A 19,008-nucleotide genomic window follows, 5' to 3' on the forward strand; every position below is an offset into this window, starting at 1 on the left:
GGCAATTCTATATAATGTTCAAACAAGACGAAAGCAGGTCAATTCACAAAACTCTTCTTTTCGGCATTTTCTTCACGAACCCCTAAATAACTCTTGTACACCCTAAGCCATATGCAGAAGCATGTCCATGGCTCCGAATTCAGTGCTTCCCTTCAATATCAAATTTTCAAGTGTTCGGTTTCGCTACGCAGTTTTACATCTATGTATACCATACGAGTACAAGTACGTTCGATATTTAAATTCGCCCTCTTTTCATGTTATTGAGGATTTTTAACCACTCTTCACAGGATAATGTGGATCTCCCAGGCTAGAAGGTTTTGTGTTTGCACTCAATATTTGGTTTTATAGGAACAGAGTAGCTCAAAAGGAGGTATAGAAGTGATATGATCTTTATGAGTTTGGTACCACGAAAGTGCCAGAAGGAAGACAACTTAGAATAAGTATGGCGCTAGACTAAAAACAGCAAGAGTAACAGTATGCGGTATAGTATCACACATGTGCAGGTCCACCGTTTACAAGATAAACCTTCCCAAGCTGACTGTGTTTATTCGTACCTTAGCTTCGGCATGCCCGCCTTACGGGTGCTACTCTCCGCCAGGCTGCCGTGCATCCATCGGCGTTTCTTGCCATCCTTAATGGCCATGCACCAAGGTGGAGTATATTGACTGACGAATCGGGAATTTCTAAGTTAATTTACGCTAAGACCTCTTCATCTGATACTATTTCTAGCTAAGTTCATAAAGGCACATGTGATCAATTATCTTGTCCCTAATATTTGCCATCCGTCTTTACATGGATTCTTTGCCCAGGAACAGAACAACCTTTGGTGACAGCTATTCCAATGGCGCTCCCTTCTTTCACCCGCGTCAACAAAATTGTGTCCATTCAGGATCCTGCAAGTGATGTGTCACCTGCAGCCGACGGGCTAAGGTCCAGCAAAGTTCTTCCTGGTGCCTCGCCACAGACAATATTGTTCCTCTCCTGGGGCGATGCGAAGTTTCGCTACATCGAAAAGTACACCACCCTATACAGGGAACTCTACCCTGAAGCCAGGATCATTCTCGTCGAAGCCGGCGTAGCAGATTTTTTCTGGCGGCCAGAGCACACCCAGCGCAATTTAGTGGAGCCAGTGGTGAAGATGTTAAGTGAATTGGCCGATGATACCCTCCTTGTCCATTTGATGTCAAACGCCGGGTCAAAGCGATGGGCCACAATCAACAAACTGTACTTTGAATCAACTGGGCGTACTCTGTCTAGCTCCGCGACCATTCTAGACAGCGCACCCGGGCGCACTCATTTTGAGCAGACGTGGGCTTCGGTGCTACCAGCCTTGCCCCGTGCATTTCTACCGAGGATTCTTCTGGGCTTTATTTTCGGCACTGCTTTGTGCGTATTGCATCTTGGAAAGCTTATTCTCCCTGGACCAGATGTATATGAGTCAGTGAGAGCTGAGATGAACGACATTGCCGCCACAGTTAAAGGGACCAGATGCTATATCTATTCTGAAAATGATAAAATAATTGGATGGGAAGACGTGGAGGAGCACGCTAAGGATGCCCAGCGGAAGGGCTGGTCAGTGGAGCAAGTGAAGTTCCAGGGGAGCACACACGTTGGGCATCTGAAGCAAGACCCAGAAATGTACCGACAAGCGATTATGAGGACATGGTTTAGAAGTTCGAAATTGTGAATGAGATTGTGCTTGGGTAAGATCTGTTTTGGTCAGGTTCATTCACCCTGAGACTCCATCCTTCTATTCATCAATTTGCAAATATATTCTGATCCGTAAATCGATCAATATCATCTATTGTCGTACTCATTTCACCTCACGGTAGACCCATCCATATTGGCTGATCGCCAAATACAATCTGCTGGCAAAGTTTGAGTTCTTGTTCGACGCTCAATCCGCTCACCAAGAGAGTAGGCCGTATCCAACGGCGAGCTACTTCCATTGCTATAGAGTTACCGTCACGCGCCGCATCTGCAAGAAGCAAGATGCCACAGGTCAACTTACAAATCCGGTCCATGATCTCGCGCCCATTCATGGTGAGATATTCTAGCGTGTTCGATGATATGGCCTTTTGTAATTCAGACCACTGCTCGGATAGGATCGCCGTCTCAGGCGCCATAAATTCTTTCTTGGGCAATGACGACTTGACCCACCGACCGAAGGCCGCCATAACGTATGATCCTATCTTGCCCTTCAGAACCTTGACAACATCTGTCGCAAGAACGTCCGTGGTGCCTTCGCCAATCAACGTTGAAGCGGTATCTCGCCACAGACGCGCGACGTTGAATTCCATCTCATCATTTTCTAGATAGCCAACGCCGCCAAGGGACTCCATACCGACTTGCGCCATCCCACAAGAATCCATAGCAGCAGATGCCTTTGCGACGGAGCCGAGTAGTCGCAGCAGACACGAGGCGTCCTGTGAGCTCTTGGGCACGAGATCGACTGGTGAACTAGCTTGTTGCTGCTCGTGCTTGGCTAGTAGCGCAACGACGAAAAAGGACAGCGCCATCTGCGCACGGTAAGTGACATGGGCCTTCGCGAGCGATCTCATGTGAAGCGGCACGCTACTCAGCTGAGTACCGCGGGCAACCTTACGGACCCTTGAGAAGGCACGAGCAGCTGAGAGAGACCTCCCCGCGTACCCAAGTGCGCTCACGGCCAGATAGATACGCGTGATATTGAGCACAACACCGATTTCGGTAATACCCTTGCCCTCCGTGCCGACCAACCACCCGCGCATGCCCTTCAGCTCGAGTTCAGAGGTAGGCAGTGGATGCGTGCCCACTTTCTTTTTGATGCGCCGGATACGCACGCCGTTAAGCTCGGTCCCGTTGACCCCGTTCACAGTGACAGTGCGACGCATCGGGACGTAGAAGGTGCTCAGGCCATTGGGCGTTCGCGCGACAGCGATTGCCATGGACGCTTCAGTGCCCGTGGAGAACCACTTCAGGCCGTTCAATACCCATGGTCCAAGGGGAAAACCGTCTGCGTCCCTCGAGTCGTCGTCCTTGCTGAGGGGGGAGTAGGTGGCTGTAGTCTCGGTCGGCGTTAGGTCGCTACCGCCGCCGCGCTCTGTCATCCATAGCCCGGAAGTCCATCCTTTTTTATCATCGGTGGAGGTGAGCCGGTCATGTGCGTGCTGAAATAATTGTCGGGTTGGTTTGTCGATCTTAGAGCCGCGCAAGTGTGTCGACAGGAGAGCAGCAACGCCATCCGACAGGATCAGGTGGAAAATGGATGTCGCAGAAGACGGGGCGAATAAGTGGCCTTTCAGCATCTGTATCATTCTGGCGTTGCCTTCATACTCTTCCGTAAGGGAGGGCAAGGCAGCCAGTCTTTGCTCGTACGTTAGTCCTTTTGTGCAAGGTGCAATCTTAGGTACTCTCAGCTACTTACCGCTCTGATATTCCGAACCGCCATAGATACTTCCACCCTTGACTCGTGACAAGATCATCTTTCTTCTCTCCCCAGCTATCCCAGTGTTGGATATGTGGAGGATGACGCTCAGCCTCTGCAACCCAGTCCATTACCTGCTTAGAGACCGCAGCATCGGCGAATACAGAAAGCTCGCCCTCGGCACGCTCCTTGATCTCCAGCGGCAGATACAAGTCTAGAATTCTAGCAAAGGCTGCATCATCTTGGTGCAGGCTCTCTAGCTTCGGTGTTGATCGAGGAATGCTTTGCAGTGTCTCAAGCAAACCATGTTCTGTGTGGCTGTTCTCAGTCACCTCAACCGTGGTGACTTGTGGTGTCCTGGACTGCTTAGACAGATCTAGCCAGGCAGGAGTCTGGACTCTTTGAATGAATGACAGCATGCTATGTCAACAAAACAGACTAAATAGAGGTGGAAAGGAGGAAGGCCGTTCACACTGGCAGACTGGGATAGTTTATTTAAGACGAACTCGTACTGTCTATTTAAAGCCCGCTATGATATCGGCTCTATATTCCATCACAGCTGAACCACCACCACTGCCAGGTTTTTCATTGCTAATGCAGTCAACCAGATCGATCTTTGGCCTACTAGGCACCCGTATCGCAACTATTTATTGCACCACAGTAGCGAGAGCCAATAGCCCTTGCTTACAGAAGTTCAAAAGTAAAATCATACCGCAGCTAGCCAAGAGACTAGTACGTTTACAGCGTGATCCATTACAAGCAAGAAATAATTTGGCGAAAGAAACTTTCAACGGTGTAAGATGACATCTTGTCCAAGTGAAACTTGCTATTCCGTTTAAACAAACTCGACGGAGTACGAAGTACTAAATATGCGGTGCAAAGTAATGCTTGAAGTTCTGTTTCATGGAAACAGATATTTCGATTCCTAGAATCTTTACTACGGGGCAAAGAAGGAACCCTGGCCCAGCCCACATGCAGGTCGTAGTGGTCGCAACGGCGCACCTGCAGTAAAGATGTATTAGGTCAGCATGGGGAGGGGAAGACCACGTCAGCGCTAACGTTCAGGCAGGTGCCAGATTTTCAGGTGTGGAATAGTGATGTTCAGGGCATTCGAGCCGAGGGGACTGAATGGGCTGAAGATTAGGAGTAGACCGTCTCTTTGCAGCCCACGATACTAGGGCCTTTTAGTACTTTGCGCCGAGGCTTTCGCTACGATGTACACAAAGGCCCACTCGAAGAAGTGAGGACCAATTAAAAGCTATGAAAAGTTCCCACCTACCCAGCCAATCACAAGATACAAGAAACGCAGGCGAAAGAGTGAATAATACCCCAGGATCTATTAAAATTTGGAGCTGTGAATCGTCCGTTGATCTCATACATAGAATAGTTGTACAAAAAGCAAGGCCTGTTGTTGCAATTTGTGTATATCACATAGACTCGGACGAGATAACCATCACTCGGGCGAGAAAGACCCTACTCGGGCGAGAGAGGATTGCATCATTTGAATTGTATACGTATTACCACCACTCGGTACTGGCTACTATACAGTATAGACTGGGATGCTTGTCGTACAAAGTAGGGTTAAAGAATAACATTATATAGATGTTTGGGTCGAGGGCATACAATGTAGCCATCAATTTGTCTTTACCATTCCAATCCATCCAACTTTAATGGCAAATGAAGCATCCTATGCCCCGACTTCAAAGGTTTAGGAAGCTGACCTGCTCGAATATTCACCTGCAAAGACTGATGAAGTAACCTAGGCGCATTCAACTTAGCGTCGCGTTCCCTTCTTAATGACACGAACTCCTTCTCAGAAACGACATCCCCAACATGCTTGTTTTGCTTTCTGTGGTCGGCTACACTCATCCACGGAATGGGAGAATCTCGTCCCTCTGGTGGGTAATCATGGCCTGGCCAGATCTTGACATGGCCGTCTAGAGATAGCAGCTTGCGACTTGATTGAAAGAGGTCTTTGGCGTCGCCGCCTGGGAAGTCGCAGCGTGCTGTCCCGATATCGACATGAAATAGAGAGTCGCCGCAGAATACATTATCTTGGGTTACCATGTTAGTTGCATGTGAATGAGAGTGATGGTGAATTATCATACCTCCGATCTGATATCCCAGATGATCTGGTGTATGGCCAGGAAGATGGATGGCTTTGGCAGTTAATTCGCCAATTTGAAAGGATTCATCATCTTCAAACAATTTATCAAAGACGGCCTCGTACTCGCCACTCTGGATTCCATAGCGTTGACCGAATAGCCGTTGTACCTGTTCAATGCGTTTGCCAATACCAATGGGCGGCTTGAACCCCTGTGTCTGGAAGAGTTGTTTTTGCAGATATGATGCGGCAGTCAAGTGATCCGCATGTGCGTGGGTTTCTAGGATAATTTCTACTCGGTAGCCTTTTTCTTGGACTAAAGAGAGTAAGGCATCGGCGGAGTCTGTAGTGATGGCCTGATTGACGGGGTTGTAGTCCAAAACAGGGTCAACAATAGCTGCAGATCTCGTTAATGGATCTGAGATTATGTATTGCCAAGTCCCTGTCACAGTTTCGAATATGTGGTGGATAGTAGGCTCCTTGGTAGCAGCGGTGCTGTAATTTGTTTGACCTGGCAAGCCCTGGAAGGTATATTTAGGTTGGCGTAAGGATTTGAAATATGGAGGTGATGGATATTGCAAGTCTCTTGAGAATCCCGTGGAATATGGAGCCTTCTTGCTTAGGTTCGGGGCATTTGGGCTCTTCTGGCGATGATAAGGCAAGAAAGGGATAATAGCCGGCCTCCAATGTCGCGCCGTTGATAGGCAGTCATAGGCGGATTGACATTGAAGCGATCTCATGATGTTGTTTATTCCTACCAAACACGCGAGAAAGTAATTTTTGTTGAAGTAGAGGTATCTGGTGTGTTTTAAGGATGCTCGGGCTCTCAATGGTCGCCGATCGCCACCCGGTCGCCGATTGATACCGGTGAATAGTTCCAACTACAATCGTTTAAATGCTAAGTAGATGTTTTTAGTGTGGCTAAAAGGTACCTACCTAAGTACTCCGTACCTGTGGTTACTTACTATTTCCCAAGGTTAGAATATGGATGTTGAAGTATAAAAACCGGGGTGTAAAAAACAGTAAAGTTACCGATCACACCATCGGCCGGGACCAGCTTCTGTCATTCCTCTTCCTTCTTTTTTCTTAATCTGAAGAGGTTCCTTTACCTTTTTATTATTCCTAAGCCTTTAAAAATGATTTACCGTCCTTTAACAACTGCTGCCCGTGCAGCTTGTCGCACGCAGGCCGTGCCAAGCATCCGAAACTTCGCAACTGCTGCTCCGGTTTCGGCCACCCGCAATCACAAGGTCGTGGTGGTAGGAGGTGGTTCTGCAGGCCTCACAATCAGCCACCAGCTCCTACAATCTGGACAATTTGTGGCTGATGACATTGCGATCATCGACCCCGCCGAATGGCACCACTACCAGCCCGGCTGGACTCTCGTCGGCGGTGGCCTCAAGACTAAGGAAGAGCTCCGCCGTCCGTTGAAGAGCCTCCTCGACCCCAAGCTCAAGTTGTACAATGACGGTGTCGCGACCTTCGCCCCGGAGAACAACTTCGTCACCCTCTCCAACGGCGACAAGATTGGCTATGACCAGCTGATCGTCGCCCCCGGCCTCACTGTCTCCCCCGCCAACATCAAGGGTCTGCCCGAAGCGCTCGCCAACCCCGATGCCCCCGTCTCCTCCATCTACACCTATGACTCCGTCAACAAGGTCTTCCCCTCCATCCAGAAGATGGAGAAGGGTAACGCCATCTTCACCCAGCCCGCCGGCGTTATCAAGTGCGCCGGTGCCCCGCAAAAGATCATGTGGCTTGCCCTGGACCACTGGAAGCGCGCCGGTCTCTACAACCCCAGCAACCCCTCCAGCTCGCCCATCAACATCAGCTTCGCAACTGGTCTCCCGGTCATGTTCGGTGTCCCCAAGTATAACGCCGCACTGACAAAGATGCAGCAGGAGCGCGGCGTTAACGCGCTCTTCCAGCACGACCTGGTCGAGATCGATGGAAACAAGGCCATCTTCGCTCGTCCCGACGGTGCAGAGTCCGTGACCAAGCACTTCGATTTCCTGCACGTTGCGCCGAAGATGGGATCCCCCGCTTTCATTAAGAACTCTGCTATCGCGAACGAGGCCGGCTTCGTCGACGTCGACGATGCCACCACCCGCCACAAGAAGTTCGCGAACATCTGGTCCGCTGGTGATGCTTCCAGCTTGCCGACTTCTAAGACTGCTGCCGCCGTGACTGCGCAGTCTCCTGTTCTTGTGCGGAACCTGCTCAATACCATGGAGGGCAAGCAGCTGGATGCCGCTTATGATGGGTACACCTCTTGCCCGCTGCTGACCGAGTATGGCAAGGTGCTTCTGGCAGAGTTCAAGTATGGACCTGAGCCCAAGGAGACCTTTGGTAACTGGTTCGGCATTGACCAGGCTGAGCCGCGCCGCTCGTTCTACCACTTGAAGAAGGATTTCTTCCCGTGGGTGTACTACACGCACATGGTGAAGGGTAACTGGGCTGGTCCTAAGGGGTGGATTAACTAGAGAATCTATGTACTTGATAGATTGGGTTATTATATGTACTATAAAAAGCTTGAAGTAATAGACAGGTCTTCAAAATTGGGAATGAGATAGATCAAAAAATTAAATGGTTCCTTCCACATGAATAGGCTCAATGATACCGGGACGATAACGGGGCTAGAGACGATAATTGTCCAATGTTAAGCGGCTTATTACCTGCTAGTCTAGAAGTGGATCCACTCAACGGTGAATATTACCCCCACGATAGGAGAACTTACGCCCGAAAGAGCAAAAAAGTCCCGACGTACGAGCGGGGTCCCTCAACTAAACCAGCATTCCTCGGCGACCGTTCAAGATCACAGAACTTGTGAAAGGTAAGCCAAAGCCGACTGTCATCCCAAACCCGAAGTTCCACTTGAGATCCACACATCCACTTACAGATCTATAGGTGAGAAACTTGGATATAGAAGCGGGCAAGATAGGCAAGAATTAGAAAACGATCTAATAGTAAGAAAAAATAATAATAAACCCTCAGGACCCGAATATTGCAAATGATATCACCCCGCAGCAGTCGCAGTTGCAGCCAAAACATTCTCTTTTAGTCTAACTCCGGAGATCTCAGATCCCTGATGGATAATGAAAGGATTATCCAAGTAATCCTTCCTCATATGATCCACACAAATAGTCGGATATAACAGCACATCATCCATAATCGTCTAACTCCGCTTACTGCTGGTTCTTCTGGGCCTCCAGGTAGTTGTAGACACCGTAGGCAATGGCACCACCAACAAGGATGAGACCGTAGAGACCGACGCCGAAGCCACCGGAAGAGGAAGAGGAGGAGCCGGAGCCGGAGGAGGTGCTAGCCTGGGACTTGCGCTCGGGGTCACCGGGCTGCGTAGGTGGGTTAGCCATTGCGGATGATGAGTGGGGTGAAGTGATAAGATGCGCATTCGCAATGTAAGGGAAAGAGTTGAATGGCAGGGAATAAGCAACGTACCATGCGCTTCACGTTGCCGACAAACAGGCCGTCGAGGATCTCGCGCGCCTCATCAGAGTGGCCAACATCCTCGAAAGCCTCAGTGCCGTCCTGGCCGCCGACATCCAGAAGGACTTCCTCACCACCACTATAGAAAGACGTTAGTCATACTGGCTTTTACGAGAACAAAGTAGAGTGGGGTTATGGTTGGAGGGTTCGGGTGGGCCGACGGGTTTGCGATAGGGGTATGAAGCAGCCCCGTCGCAGAGCCATCAACCGACGAGACCCCAGACGATACACAGAAGAGGTGGGGAAAAGAAAGACGGAAACGTACGGGTGCTCGTCGACGAAGCTGGAGCAGTCGTAGACCTTGTCGTGGATGACCATGTAGAGATCCTTCTTGGTGTTGTGGGCCTCAATCTCCTTGAGGGTGAACTCCTTGGTCGCAGACATGATGACTGGTGAAAAGTCTAGAATAATATGATCACACGAGGTCAGTCTGTGTTTGTCACACGCAGGATTCTGGATGAGGTGGGTTAAGAGTAGAATCAACAGGAGATTGTTTTTTTTCTCTCATCGAAATGGAAAGGGAAAGCGATAAGGGGAAATGAGCCCCCCAACAGTCAGAAAAAAAAGGGTTGACAAGAGACTTACGTAGAAAAGATAGAGATAAAAGCGCTGGAGAACGATATGTGCAACGAAGAAAACGCAAGCAGATTCAGAAAGAGGAGAAGAGGATCGGAGTTAGATTGACGACCGGGGGCGTGCGCTAAGGCGGTCTCTCCGCTGTGGTGGGCCCTGGTTGGATGATTTACTATGCCGCAGACAACTCCCGACTAAGTTAGGAACCAGGCAAAATGCGATGGCAAATTGAGAGGGTTTCTGCACGGAACCTTGACTAAAAATTCCGATATTGATGCATTTCTAATTTCTAGTTGTAGAGAAGAAGACTCGTTTTCCGTGGAGGAAGCGCGGGCGAATCAGCGGCTGCTTATTAGAGCCTCGCTCGCATACGAAGGGATTTGTGATGATCTGGCCAGATACATTATTATGCAGAGTTGGATTATTTGGGTATAGTAGGTTGTACAACATGACGCTATCCTCCCCCGGTTATTCATTTTGAGAAGTAAATGAAGCCCGAGCCCAACTGCCTGCATAAACCGTACCCTCGGTTGTATCTTGACGGGTAAGGCCCACGGCTTCCGCTGACGGAACACATCCCGCCGATCATCCGATTACTGAACCATGAATGTATGAATGTATGAATGTGAATATCTTTCATTGAATGGGTATACATTGCTCGCCTGATGATATGTCCCCAACTCTGGGGATTCATAGGCATCTCTATATCATGGCTGATCGTGACATGCAAGGAGAAAGAAGAGGTGAAAGGGAGGGAAAAAAAAGAAAGAAAAAACCTAGGAACTATGAAGCTTAACGGAAAAGAAAAACAAATCCGCTCATTTCGCTGGAACTCGCTCATAAAATACTATGTATGCTTGCTCATTCTGTAATCGGTCGCGAGCCCGTGGGTCGAGCGGGTTGAAGTCACTTGCTCTCTCGTCGTCGAACCGTCGCCAGGTGTGACGTTCGGCATCTCGGACGAGCGAGATGTAGTGTCCACTGCCCATGGAGGATCCAATATGACGTAGAACGGCAAAGGCATCGTAGGTAAAGGGTGGAACTGTGGGGCCCGGGGTCGATGTTGAGTCGGGGCCCGTAGGACTCGGGTAGGAGATCACAAAGTCGTCCATTCGTAATCCGTGCAGGGGGAAGTTGATTGGGGTATGGATCTTCCGCGCGCTTTGCGTCTTAGATGCGGAGAAGCGCTTGAAATGGACCACTAAGATCTGTGGTGCGCGGGTGATGATGATTTGTTTGGTGGCCATACGCTTGCACTTGCAGTGGGGGCACTTCCAAACCTCATCGCCACTGAGCATTTCCTCTTTGCAGTAACTACGGAGACATTCATAGATGTCACCCGTCCCGGTTGTGGGTATCTCGACACTGATGCTGTAGAATGCCTCGTACGTGGTGGATGTCTGGTGACAGGTGGTGCAACGAAGTCGACTGGCATGTTGGCCTGCAAAGAGGGATGAGATGAATGATTCCTCCCGGTGGCAATATCGAACCCATTCAATCTGGGAAACTTTAGGGACCGGCATCCGTTCCCGCTGCATCTCCTCATCAAAGGTCAGCGGTCGTAACTGATTGCGTTGCCATTTGTGATTCAGGTCTTCATGAAGACAGTCCACCAGAAAGTCGAAAAATTCCTTGGCATCTTGCTGCCGATCAATGATCCATTCTCGGTTTAATCGACCGCAGAAATTGCGGAATGAAGTCGGTGTGATCACGTCCACATCATTCTTCCATAAGGATCGGATGAGGTTGGCATAAAGCCCGGGCATTACACCCTGAGACCCTTTCCAGTTCTTCTGTACATATGAACGGAACCGCTCGTCGATGAAAAACTTGCTCATCATTACCGTAGCACTGAGACACTGGATCGTCGCGTTCATATAGCATGTAACACCAAAATTAGTAAGGCCTGTTCGGGGGAGCTTGAGACGACTCAGAAGGGAGCTAGGAGTGTACAAGGCCGTTCGAGTGGCCGAATTCTGCCGTTCCATATGGGGTTGAGCATGTCGTCCATCGGAAACGCCGCTGTAACTAGGTCGAGCAACTGCAGGGGGAGGGCGCGATGGGGCTATGGGAACAGGAGCTGGAGCAGCATAATTAGGAACAGGCATGATAACTGGCCGAGACTCCGCGAGCATCATGGACTGTTGAGCATGTGGCTCGGGGAAGCGGCGCAGGAAATCCTCATAATTATGAATGAATGAGGGCGATGGCTGCTCCAAATCTTGCTGATCCTCTTCAATGGCCGGTTCATCCTCCAGGTATGTGCTTGTGTCTATTTCTTCTTTCTTCGATTTTTCCAACCACGCCGACAATTCCTCTGAATTCAGAGGCGTGAACTCTCGAAGTCGCCTCTTGCGAACTTCCAAACTTGAATTAGCACTGGCTATGGTTGGTACGCGACCCAATGCGCGTCCCGGCTTCGGCACAGGCTTCTTAGCCTGGAGCGACCCTATGACGGCGGCAGTGGTAGATGTGGCGAGGGACTGTTGCCCAATTAGATCAATCCAGGCATCTAAGCCACCAAGTAGAAGCGCAGGAGGACGGCCACCCTTCAGCGGCTTGTACGCATTGAATTCATAAAGAGTGTCATGGAGATATCTCAAGTGCGGCGCTGATGTTCCAACGGGCGAGCCTGCAAGATAGCTGACCGACGATGTACACTGGTCATAGTAGACAACAAGGTCGAATTCGTTCCGCCGTTCAAATAACATTTGCTCATGCTCTGGAGATACGACGAGACGCTCCTCAAGTTCTTCTGCAGACACATTCTCCTTCAAAGCCACTGGTTCAATGCAAATGATAGACTTCGCATAGATGTGACCATTGTCATATTGATCTCGGGAACGAACGTCAACCACAAGTACGTTGAATTTCCTCAAGTATTCAAGAAGTTCCTGGGCCGTAATCGCAGAGTTGAAAGGCAAGTCGGGTGAATCGCTCCGGGTTTCCCGTACTGAGTTCACACCATTGGGGGTTAGTGACCGGTAGGGGTTATCAGGAGGACCCCGGCTCGGACTGCTATGTGGGGAATTGGAAACATAAGAGTATTTCTGGGTGGTTGGTCGAACGCTGTCAGTGGAGGTTCTTGGCGGATTCGGCGGAGGTTGCGAAGGTACAGTGTAGATCGGGCTATACGCGGGATCAGGAGCACGTGGGAGAGATGTCGCCAGAGGGAGTTTCGGAGGGTGGTTGGGAACCGGAGAGGACCCCATACTGCGAGGTCCCAAAGGTCGCCTAGATGGAGATGCATAGGCAAAACCATGGCTGCTTGGCGGGGTGTTGGAGATGTATGGGGGATTCTGGTCCGCAGATCCTGGTGGAGACTGCATGACTGCGCCAGACTGATTCGGGCGGGTTTGTGAGATTCTGAGCTTTGCAAAGCGTTGCGCTATCAAGTCTTCAGCGGGACTTGAGAATCGTTTTGGACTGGCTTGGGGATCCGGCATTCGCTGGAATTGTGTAGGGCTCGGCATTCTCATCGCGCTGGTTGCCGGCTCATGGTTCTCACGACCCCTAGGAACGACAGAGCTTTGCTCTTGTCCCGAGGATGCCGATGCATATAATCCCATGGGTTGTATGTTGCTCTTAAGATTGTCTTGGAGAATGTCCTGTTTGATCGCATCCATTGTTCCTTGCTTAGTTCGCACCGCCTATATTATCCAATCGAGTCAGTCCCATCTGTGGTTTCGAAAAAGCGCACGCCGGTAGGCAAATTGATATAAAACAAAGAAAGCATACCATCATCAATCCGGCAAATTCTTTGTACCATTCGGGGCGCTCGCTGATCGTCTTGTAGTTCGGGTGGTGGGGGATGACGTTGATGGTGATCTCCGAAGCGCGAAGGTACTGCACATAGGCCTTGTCAGACTTGTCGTCGTCTGCCAGATCCCGGGCTTGTCCGATCGCCTCAGAAGCTTTACTGAGTAGAGTTTCAAGCTATTTCTCTAAATGAGCAGTTGGTTCCGCAACCAGTTTGTGGGGGAAAGGACAGACCGAGGTAGTCTCGTTAACATCCAAAAGGGCAGCCTGATCCTGTAAGTCCTTGATGTTCGGGTATCGGGGTCTTGTTGCTAGGGAGCCATTCTGAAAAGAGCCCAGTCTGGTGACCGGATCGGTGGAATGCATGTTGCCCCCCACCGAGTAAGGACGCCTGTCCTTCCACGGTGGTATGTCCGGTGGAGATGGTAACGCCGCTGCATCGGGGGGCATGGTCGAGGCAGCGAAGATGTGTGGAGTTTAGCGCATGATTTGAGATAAAGTATATCCAAGGCACCGACAATGTGAAGAGCGAGAGGCAGAAAGAAAGAGATAGGAAATTAGGTAGAAGTGAACCAATTCCAGGAACAAAAGCGGGTCTGGGGTGACAATACCACTCACCGCCCCAGCGCCTATGACGCCAGGAGAGCTTAGTCAACGGCGGGCTATCTGGGAGCTTCATCTCATCCTTATCCAACAACTCCAACTGAAAAACCCTTTCGCATTTAAAAGCTTGGTTGTACTTGCTACTGCCTGAGCCTTCGTCATGGCAGGCTGGTTCTCATCTTCATCCCCGCTCGATGAGCAGATCGAGCGAGCGACCGCTTCCTCACTGTACGTGGTCACTATCGTTCCCTTCTGCCTAACCAGCAATCGATCGCCTACCTCCTCGATTGCGGGCTCGATGACAAGTGCGCTGACTATTTTACAGAGAGGACATTGCTCTTAATCTAGAAATTACTGACATGGTCCGGTCAAAAAGTGTCCAGCCTAAAGATGCGATGAGGTCTTTGAAGCGTCGACTGGAGAACCGCAACCCGAACATCCAGTTAGCAACATTGAAGGTTGATTTAAAGTGGAGCGCCCTCTCGATAAAAAATACTGACAATCGATTCCTAGTTGACCGATACATGCGTCAAAAATGGAGGCACCCATTTCCTGGCCGAGATCGCCTCCCGTGAATTCATGGACAACCTGGTGTCACTGCTCAAGGCCGAGGGGGCCCCTTTGAACCCCGATGTCCAGCGCAAGGTTCTGGAGCTAATCCAAAATTGGGCCATGGCAGCACAGGGGCGCATGGATTTAATGTATCTGGGAGAGACATATCGTAAGCTACAAAACGAGGGTTTCCAATTCCCGCCAAAGATGGAAATGAGTGGTAGCATGTTGGAAAGTAATGCCGTGAGTTTTGATCCACTATCTTGATTGAGAAAGACGCTAATGTCTATGATCAGCCCCCAGAGTGGATAGACTCAGACGTATGTATGCGGTGTCGAACAGCCTTCAGCTTTATGAACCGCAAGCACCATTGCCGAAACTGCGGAAATGTTTTCGATGCGCAATGCTCCAGCAAAACTCTCCCATTACCACACCTCGGAATCTTGCAGCCTGTCCGTGTAGACGATGGTTGCTACGCTAAACTGACTTCGAAGGCATTCCCGTCATCAGGCCTTTCGGATCGATCTGCTTTCAAAAACAACTCTATAACCAAGTCTAGTGCAATGGAACCTCGCGGGGCCAAGGCAGATACGAGCTTTGATGATGATCTTCGTCGTGCGCTGGAAATGAGTCTCGAGGAAGCAGAAGGGCGAGGGCCGTCGGGATTCGTGCCCCAGACAGGCACCGTGCCCGAGCCAGCAAAGACTAGATCTGGGCCTAACAATGTGGAGGAGGAAGATGCTGATCTGAGGGCCGCGATCGAAGCATCTATGCGTGATATGGAGCAGCATAAACAGAAACATGCGGCCGCGTTGAAGAACGTGCCGCCCAGCGATTCATTTCGCGATTCATCTAGCACACCAACTCCACTGCCGAAGAACCCGTATGAGCTCAGTCCAGTTGAAGCAGAGAATATCCATCTCTTTGCTACTTTGGTCGATCGATTGCAACACCAACCTCCTGGTACCATTCTCCGCGAACCGCAGATTCAGGAGCTTTATGAAAGCATAGGTGCACTGCGACCCAAACTAGCTCGGACCTATGGAGAAACTATGAGCAAGCATGGTAAGCCGATATTGTAAGGTTGCAATTCCAACGATCAAACTAACCATTCTAGACACACTCCTTGATCTCCATGCGAAGCTATCAACTGTTGTTCGATACTACGATCGAATGCTGGAAGAGAGACTGACCAGTGCCTATGCTCAACCAAACTACGGTTACGGTGCACCTGTGGGTATGCCCCAGTACCCAAGTATGTCCGGACTGCCCACATATGCACCCGATGTAAAGTCGGGGGTGGAAAACTTCTATTATGGAAATACTGCAGAAGCGTCTCACCCTTCAAATGCTGGTTATGGACCTGCCGGTGGTATCACAAATCCCGTGTACCCGGCACAGAGTCAACGTGGATCTGCTGTGAACGAGTCACATACCGCTGCCTGGGGTCAACATGCATATCCCTCTTTGGGGTCGCCTGCACCGAGTGGCATTACGCCTAGCAATCATGTTTCTCCTGGTACTACTGGTACACCACAATATTACGCAGCGGCACCTGATCAAGATCCACACGCGGTGCAATTCTCTGAGGCGCCCTACCAACCATCTCCCATAATGCGACGAGACTCACAATACCAGCCCAGCGCACCGGGGGCTCCGACGCCTAGTGCGCCAGAGCCGCACTCACCCGAGAATGTGCAGACACCCCTATATTCTACCATGGCACCTCCACTGCATCAACAGGCTACAGGTCCTCCACCTCAATCATACTATTATCAGCCACAGCAGCCTGGTACAGTGCCAGTAGTACCTTCTGGATACCCACCAATGGCTACTGGCCAACCGGGACCGTACCCGGACGCCGGACAACAACTCCCCGCATCCCATCAACCCGCACAACCAGTGGAAGAGAGCTTGATTGAGCTATAGCGTACTTTTTAGCATTCTTCTTCTTTTCCTTTAGATGATACCTAAGAACTCGATTAAATTTTTGGATTGTATCCAGTAGAAATAAAGTGGTACACAGTAGCTAGTAAATGGTTGTTGCATCTTGTGAACTCCACTCAATCTCCAATACGGTAATATTACCGGATTTCCACCAAATCGCCGGAGACAGCCAACGACTTCACTTCCTTTCCTTTCCCTTCCCTCCGATTTCCTCTCCCAGTAAAAGGAAATCGAACACTTCACACTTTTATCCGCACTTGACTGGGCTCGAGCGCGGCGGTGTAGATACTACTTGTATTTGGACTGCTCCCAGCCTCCATTGCTTTTTTTCTTGCCTGCACGCCCACCTGCCGTGATACCAACTCATTGCCTCGGACCAATCCCCTTCGATGCCCGGTGTGCGCAGCTGATTACCCGCCTCCCCTGGTGCTTTCCTTTACCGCTATGCCCACCAGCACTTCATCCCCAGTCAAGCGCCCCGGCCTCGGCCGCCGCGCCGTTTCCTCGCATGCGGTTGTCACGCGGACCAACTCCAATAGTGAGCTGTCCGAGTCGCAGACCTCCAAGGCCCCCATTCATCATAAACGCACCCATGTCGTCGGCGGTGGTCGCAACCATCACCGTAACCCCTCAATCGGCAAGAACATAAATAAGTTGCAACGATTCCAGCTGGCCCCCGAAACTACCGGTCGTCATCATCAGCGGAAGAAATCCGCCCCCGCAACCCCTATCGCTAGCCCCAAGGAGCGCAGTCACGTTCGCTGGGACGGGGTTGTGGACGATCATCCCAAGAACCATTCCATGAAAAGAAATAATTCCACTCCGATCCTTCGACGAAATAACTCAGTTCTCGGGAAGAAGGCTTTGGTAACAGATCGGCCTCTGTCGAGCGCTGGCAAGAAGAAGACGGTCGGGTTTGAGCTGGGCGACGATGATAATGACGACGCCGAATGGGAGGACACTACGCAATCACCTGAAAGCACCAGACGCAATTCGGTTGTCCCATCCAACCATAGTGCTGAGACTGGCCAAGTCTTGGTCGATCCCCTTACCTTTGTGAAGCGCCCATATCCACAGATGACTCGCGCAACGAGTCTTCCGGATTCAATAACCAACCGATACCTACGAGAGCAGGCCGACGAAGAGGAGGAGCGCCAGCAAGAGCGGGAGGATAACGACGAGGCCGAAGAAGAACCCCATTTGACTGAGCAAGGTGATATCGCCAGCCGCCTTCTTAGCCCCTCACACTCCGCGAGAGCTCCACCCGCGATGTCTTCTATCTCTGCGATGGCCAAGCCGTCGGACTCGGCATCGCGAAATGCTTCTTCTCTCAATCTTGCTGCTGAGGGCGCCCGTCGCACATTCTCCTCGTCTACTATTGGACTGGGTAGCATGCCAAACCAAGCCACGGCTACTTCCTCTTCGATGGAGGGTGGCGTCTCTCGATTCATTCCAAGTAACAAATCTGGTTTCCATGCATCATCCCGAACCGACTCAGACCCCAATACCCCATCTTCATTCCTTCCCCACTACCATCCGCAAACACCACCTTCCCCCAACCGGGGATCAGGGAAGTCGACTGCTTCCCCAGCGCCCAACCGGGGTGCCGATCTGTCGCGGACGCAACAGAAACTCTGGCTTCAACGCACCGCTACGTTGAATAATTCACCACCCGACTCACATACCGTAGCTACGGCGAGACCTCCGTCAACAGTTGATCCCAATTTTATGGCAGCAGGCCACACTCGTCCTGGCGGTGCACCATATGATTCTAGCAGGGCTTTGAACCGCGCTAGTCGTGCTGGGGGCCCGGGACAGGACACTGAAGCACGCCACATTCGAAAAGCATATGAAAAGTCCTCCCTCGAATTGACAGTAGTCAGAAGATTTCAGTCACCGACTGGCGATAGCTTCAACCGACTTCGTGCGGTGGCCCGGGCGTCCCAAGCACTCGCCAGCGCGGATCCTGAATCAGGTCTAGGCAAAGCAATAAAATCCGCCCCGTCATTGCCCCTTCTGCAACACGGAAGACATCCTAGCCGGCTCTCGTCAAGCTCCGAATCAAAATCTCAGATGCCCAATCCCCATTCCTCGACATCTGAAGATCAGACGAGCCAAGGCGAATCAACTGACGCCCTACAGGGGGCCAAATCCAAACACCCCTCACAGCGGATCTTGTCTAGTTCTGAAGATGCCTCACATAATCCCCCTGCTGACCATGACGAAGACTACCCGTCTATCAATAACATTGACATGATGATTCGTCGCATGTGGGAAAGCCGAGAGGTAGCCACCTCGGGTTAATGATTGAACAGTTCTACATAACCATTTTTTACGTTGATGAGCTTTAAGTCCTTGCAATTTTTGGCGCCGGCGGCTTGTAATTCCCCCCTTATTTTTCCCTCCCTTCAGATGGAAGGGCATTCCTGAATTCTGGCTTCATTAGGCAGATGCCAATGTGCCAAGCTCCAGTGTTGTACCTTTTTCCCATTTCATTAGATGAAATACTAATGATCTTATTGGTCTCGGGTGCATAGCCTTCCGGGGGATCTACTGT

General features: G+C 50.6%; 8 protein-coding genes across 8 annotated transcripts; 4 read left to right on the forward strand and 4 right to left on the reverse strand.

The window, feature by feature from the left end:
- Positions 1 to 841: 841 nt before the first annotated feature.
- On the forward strand, positions 842 to 1,687 carry N7520_006398 (uncharacterized protein; the record flags this gene model as incomplete). Its single annotated transcript, XM_057140332.1, has 1 exon — positions 842 to 1,687. One exon carries the CDS (start codon positions 842 to 844, stop codon positions 1,685 to 1,687), a length of 846 nt encoding a protein of 281 aa, XP_056994338.1.
- Positions 1,688 to 1,823: 136 nt separating this feature from the next.
- N7520_006399 (uncharacterized protein) lies at positions 1,824 to 3,825 on the reverse strand (the record flags this gene model as incomplete). Its single annotated transcript, XM_057140333.1, has 2 exons — positions 1,824 to 3,345; positions 3,407 to 3,825. The coding sequence occupies 2 exons, from the start codon at positions 3,823 to 3,825 to the stop codon at positions 1,824 to 1,826; spliced, it is 1,941 nt and encodes a 646-aa protein (XP_056994339.1).
- A 1,225-nt stretch (positions 3,826 to 5,050) lies between these two features.
- On the reverse strand, positions 5,051 to 6,250 carry N7520_006400 (MBL fold metallo-hydrolase; the record flags this gene model as incomplete). Its single annotated transcript, XM_057140334.1, has 1 exon — positions 5,051 to 6,250. The coding sequence occupies one exon, from the start codon at positions 6,248 to 6,250 to the stop codon at positions 5,051 to 5,053; it is 1,200 nt and encodes a 399-aa protein (XP_056994340.1).
- A 396-nt stretch (positions 6,251 to 6,646) lies between these two features.
- N7520_006401 (NAD(P)/FAD-dependent oxidoreductase) lies at positions 6,647 to 7,993 on the forward strand (the record flags this gene model as incomplete). Its single annotated transcript, XM_057140335.1, has 1 exon — positions 6,647 to 7,993. The coding sequence occupies one exon, from the start codon at positions 6,647 to 6,649 to the stop codon at positions 7,991 to 7,993; it is 1,347 nt and encodes a 448-aa protein (XP_056994341.1).
- A 702-nt stretch (positions 7,994 to 8,695) lies between these two features.
- Positions 8,696 to 9,401, reverse strand: N7520_006402 (cytochrome b5-like heme/steroid binding domain-containing protein; the record flags this gene model as incomplete). Its single annotated transcript, XM_057140336.1, has 3 exons — positions 8,696 to 8,863; positions 8,970 to 9,096; positions 9,283 to 9,401. The coding sequence occupies 3 exons, from the start codon at positions 9,399 to 9,401 to the stop codon at positions 8,696 to 8,698; spliced, it is 414 nt and encodes a 137-aa protein (XP_056994342.1).
- A 1,007-nt stretch (positions 9,402 to 10,408) lies between these two features.
- Positions 10,409 to 13,799, reverse strand: N7520_006403 (putative ubiquitin C-terminal hydrolase; the record flags this gene model as incomplete). Its single annotated transcript, XM_057140337.1, has 3 exons — positions 10,409 to 13,240; positions 13,329 to 13,526; positions 13,584 to 13,799. 3 exons carry the CDS (start codon positions 13,797 to 13,799, stop codon positions 10,409 to 10,411), a joined length of 3,246 nt encoding a protein of 1,081 aa, XP_056994343.1.
- A 313-nt stretch (positions 13,800 to 14,112) lies between these two features.
- vps27 (ESCRT-0 subunit protein VPS27) lies at positions 14,113 to 16,433 on the forward strand (the record flags this gene model as incomplete). Its single annotated transcript, XM_057140338.1, has 5 exons — positions 14,113 to 14,180; positions 14,278 to 14,410; positions 14,466 to 14,747; positions 14,801 to 15,569; positions 15,622 to 16,433. 5 exons carry the CDS (start codon positions 14,113 to 14,115, stop codon positions 16,431 to 16,433), a joined length of 2,064 nt encoding a protein of 687 aa, XP_056994344.1.
- Positions 16,434 to 16,895: 462 nt separating this feature from the next.
- Positions 16,896 to 18,755, forward strand: N7520_006405 (uncharacterized protein; the record flags this gene model as incomplete). The annotated part of the gene is made up of 1 exon (XM_057140339.1): positions 16,896 to 18,755. One exon carries the CDS (start codon positions 16,896 to 16,898, stop codon positions 18,753 to 18,755), a length of 1,860 nt encoding a protein of 619 aa, XP_056994345.1.
- Between the last annotated feature and the right edge of the window lie 253 nt (positions 18,756 to 19,008).

Source organism: Penicillium odoratum (genome assembly GCF_028828045.1).
Source record: "Penicillium odoratum strain IBT 22623 chromosome Unknown utg000005l_segment0_segment0, whole genome shotgun sequence".
Lineage (NCBI taxonomy): Eukaryota > Fungi > Ascomycota > Eurotiomycetes > Eurotiales > Aspergillaceae > Penicillium > Penicillium odoratum.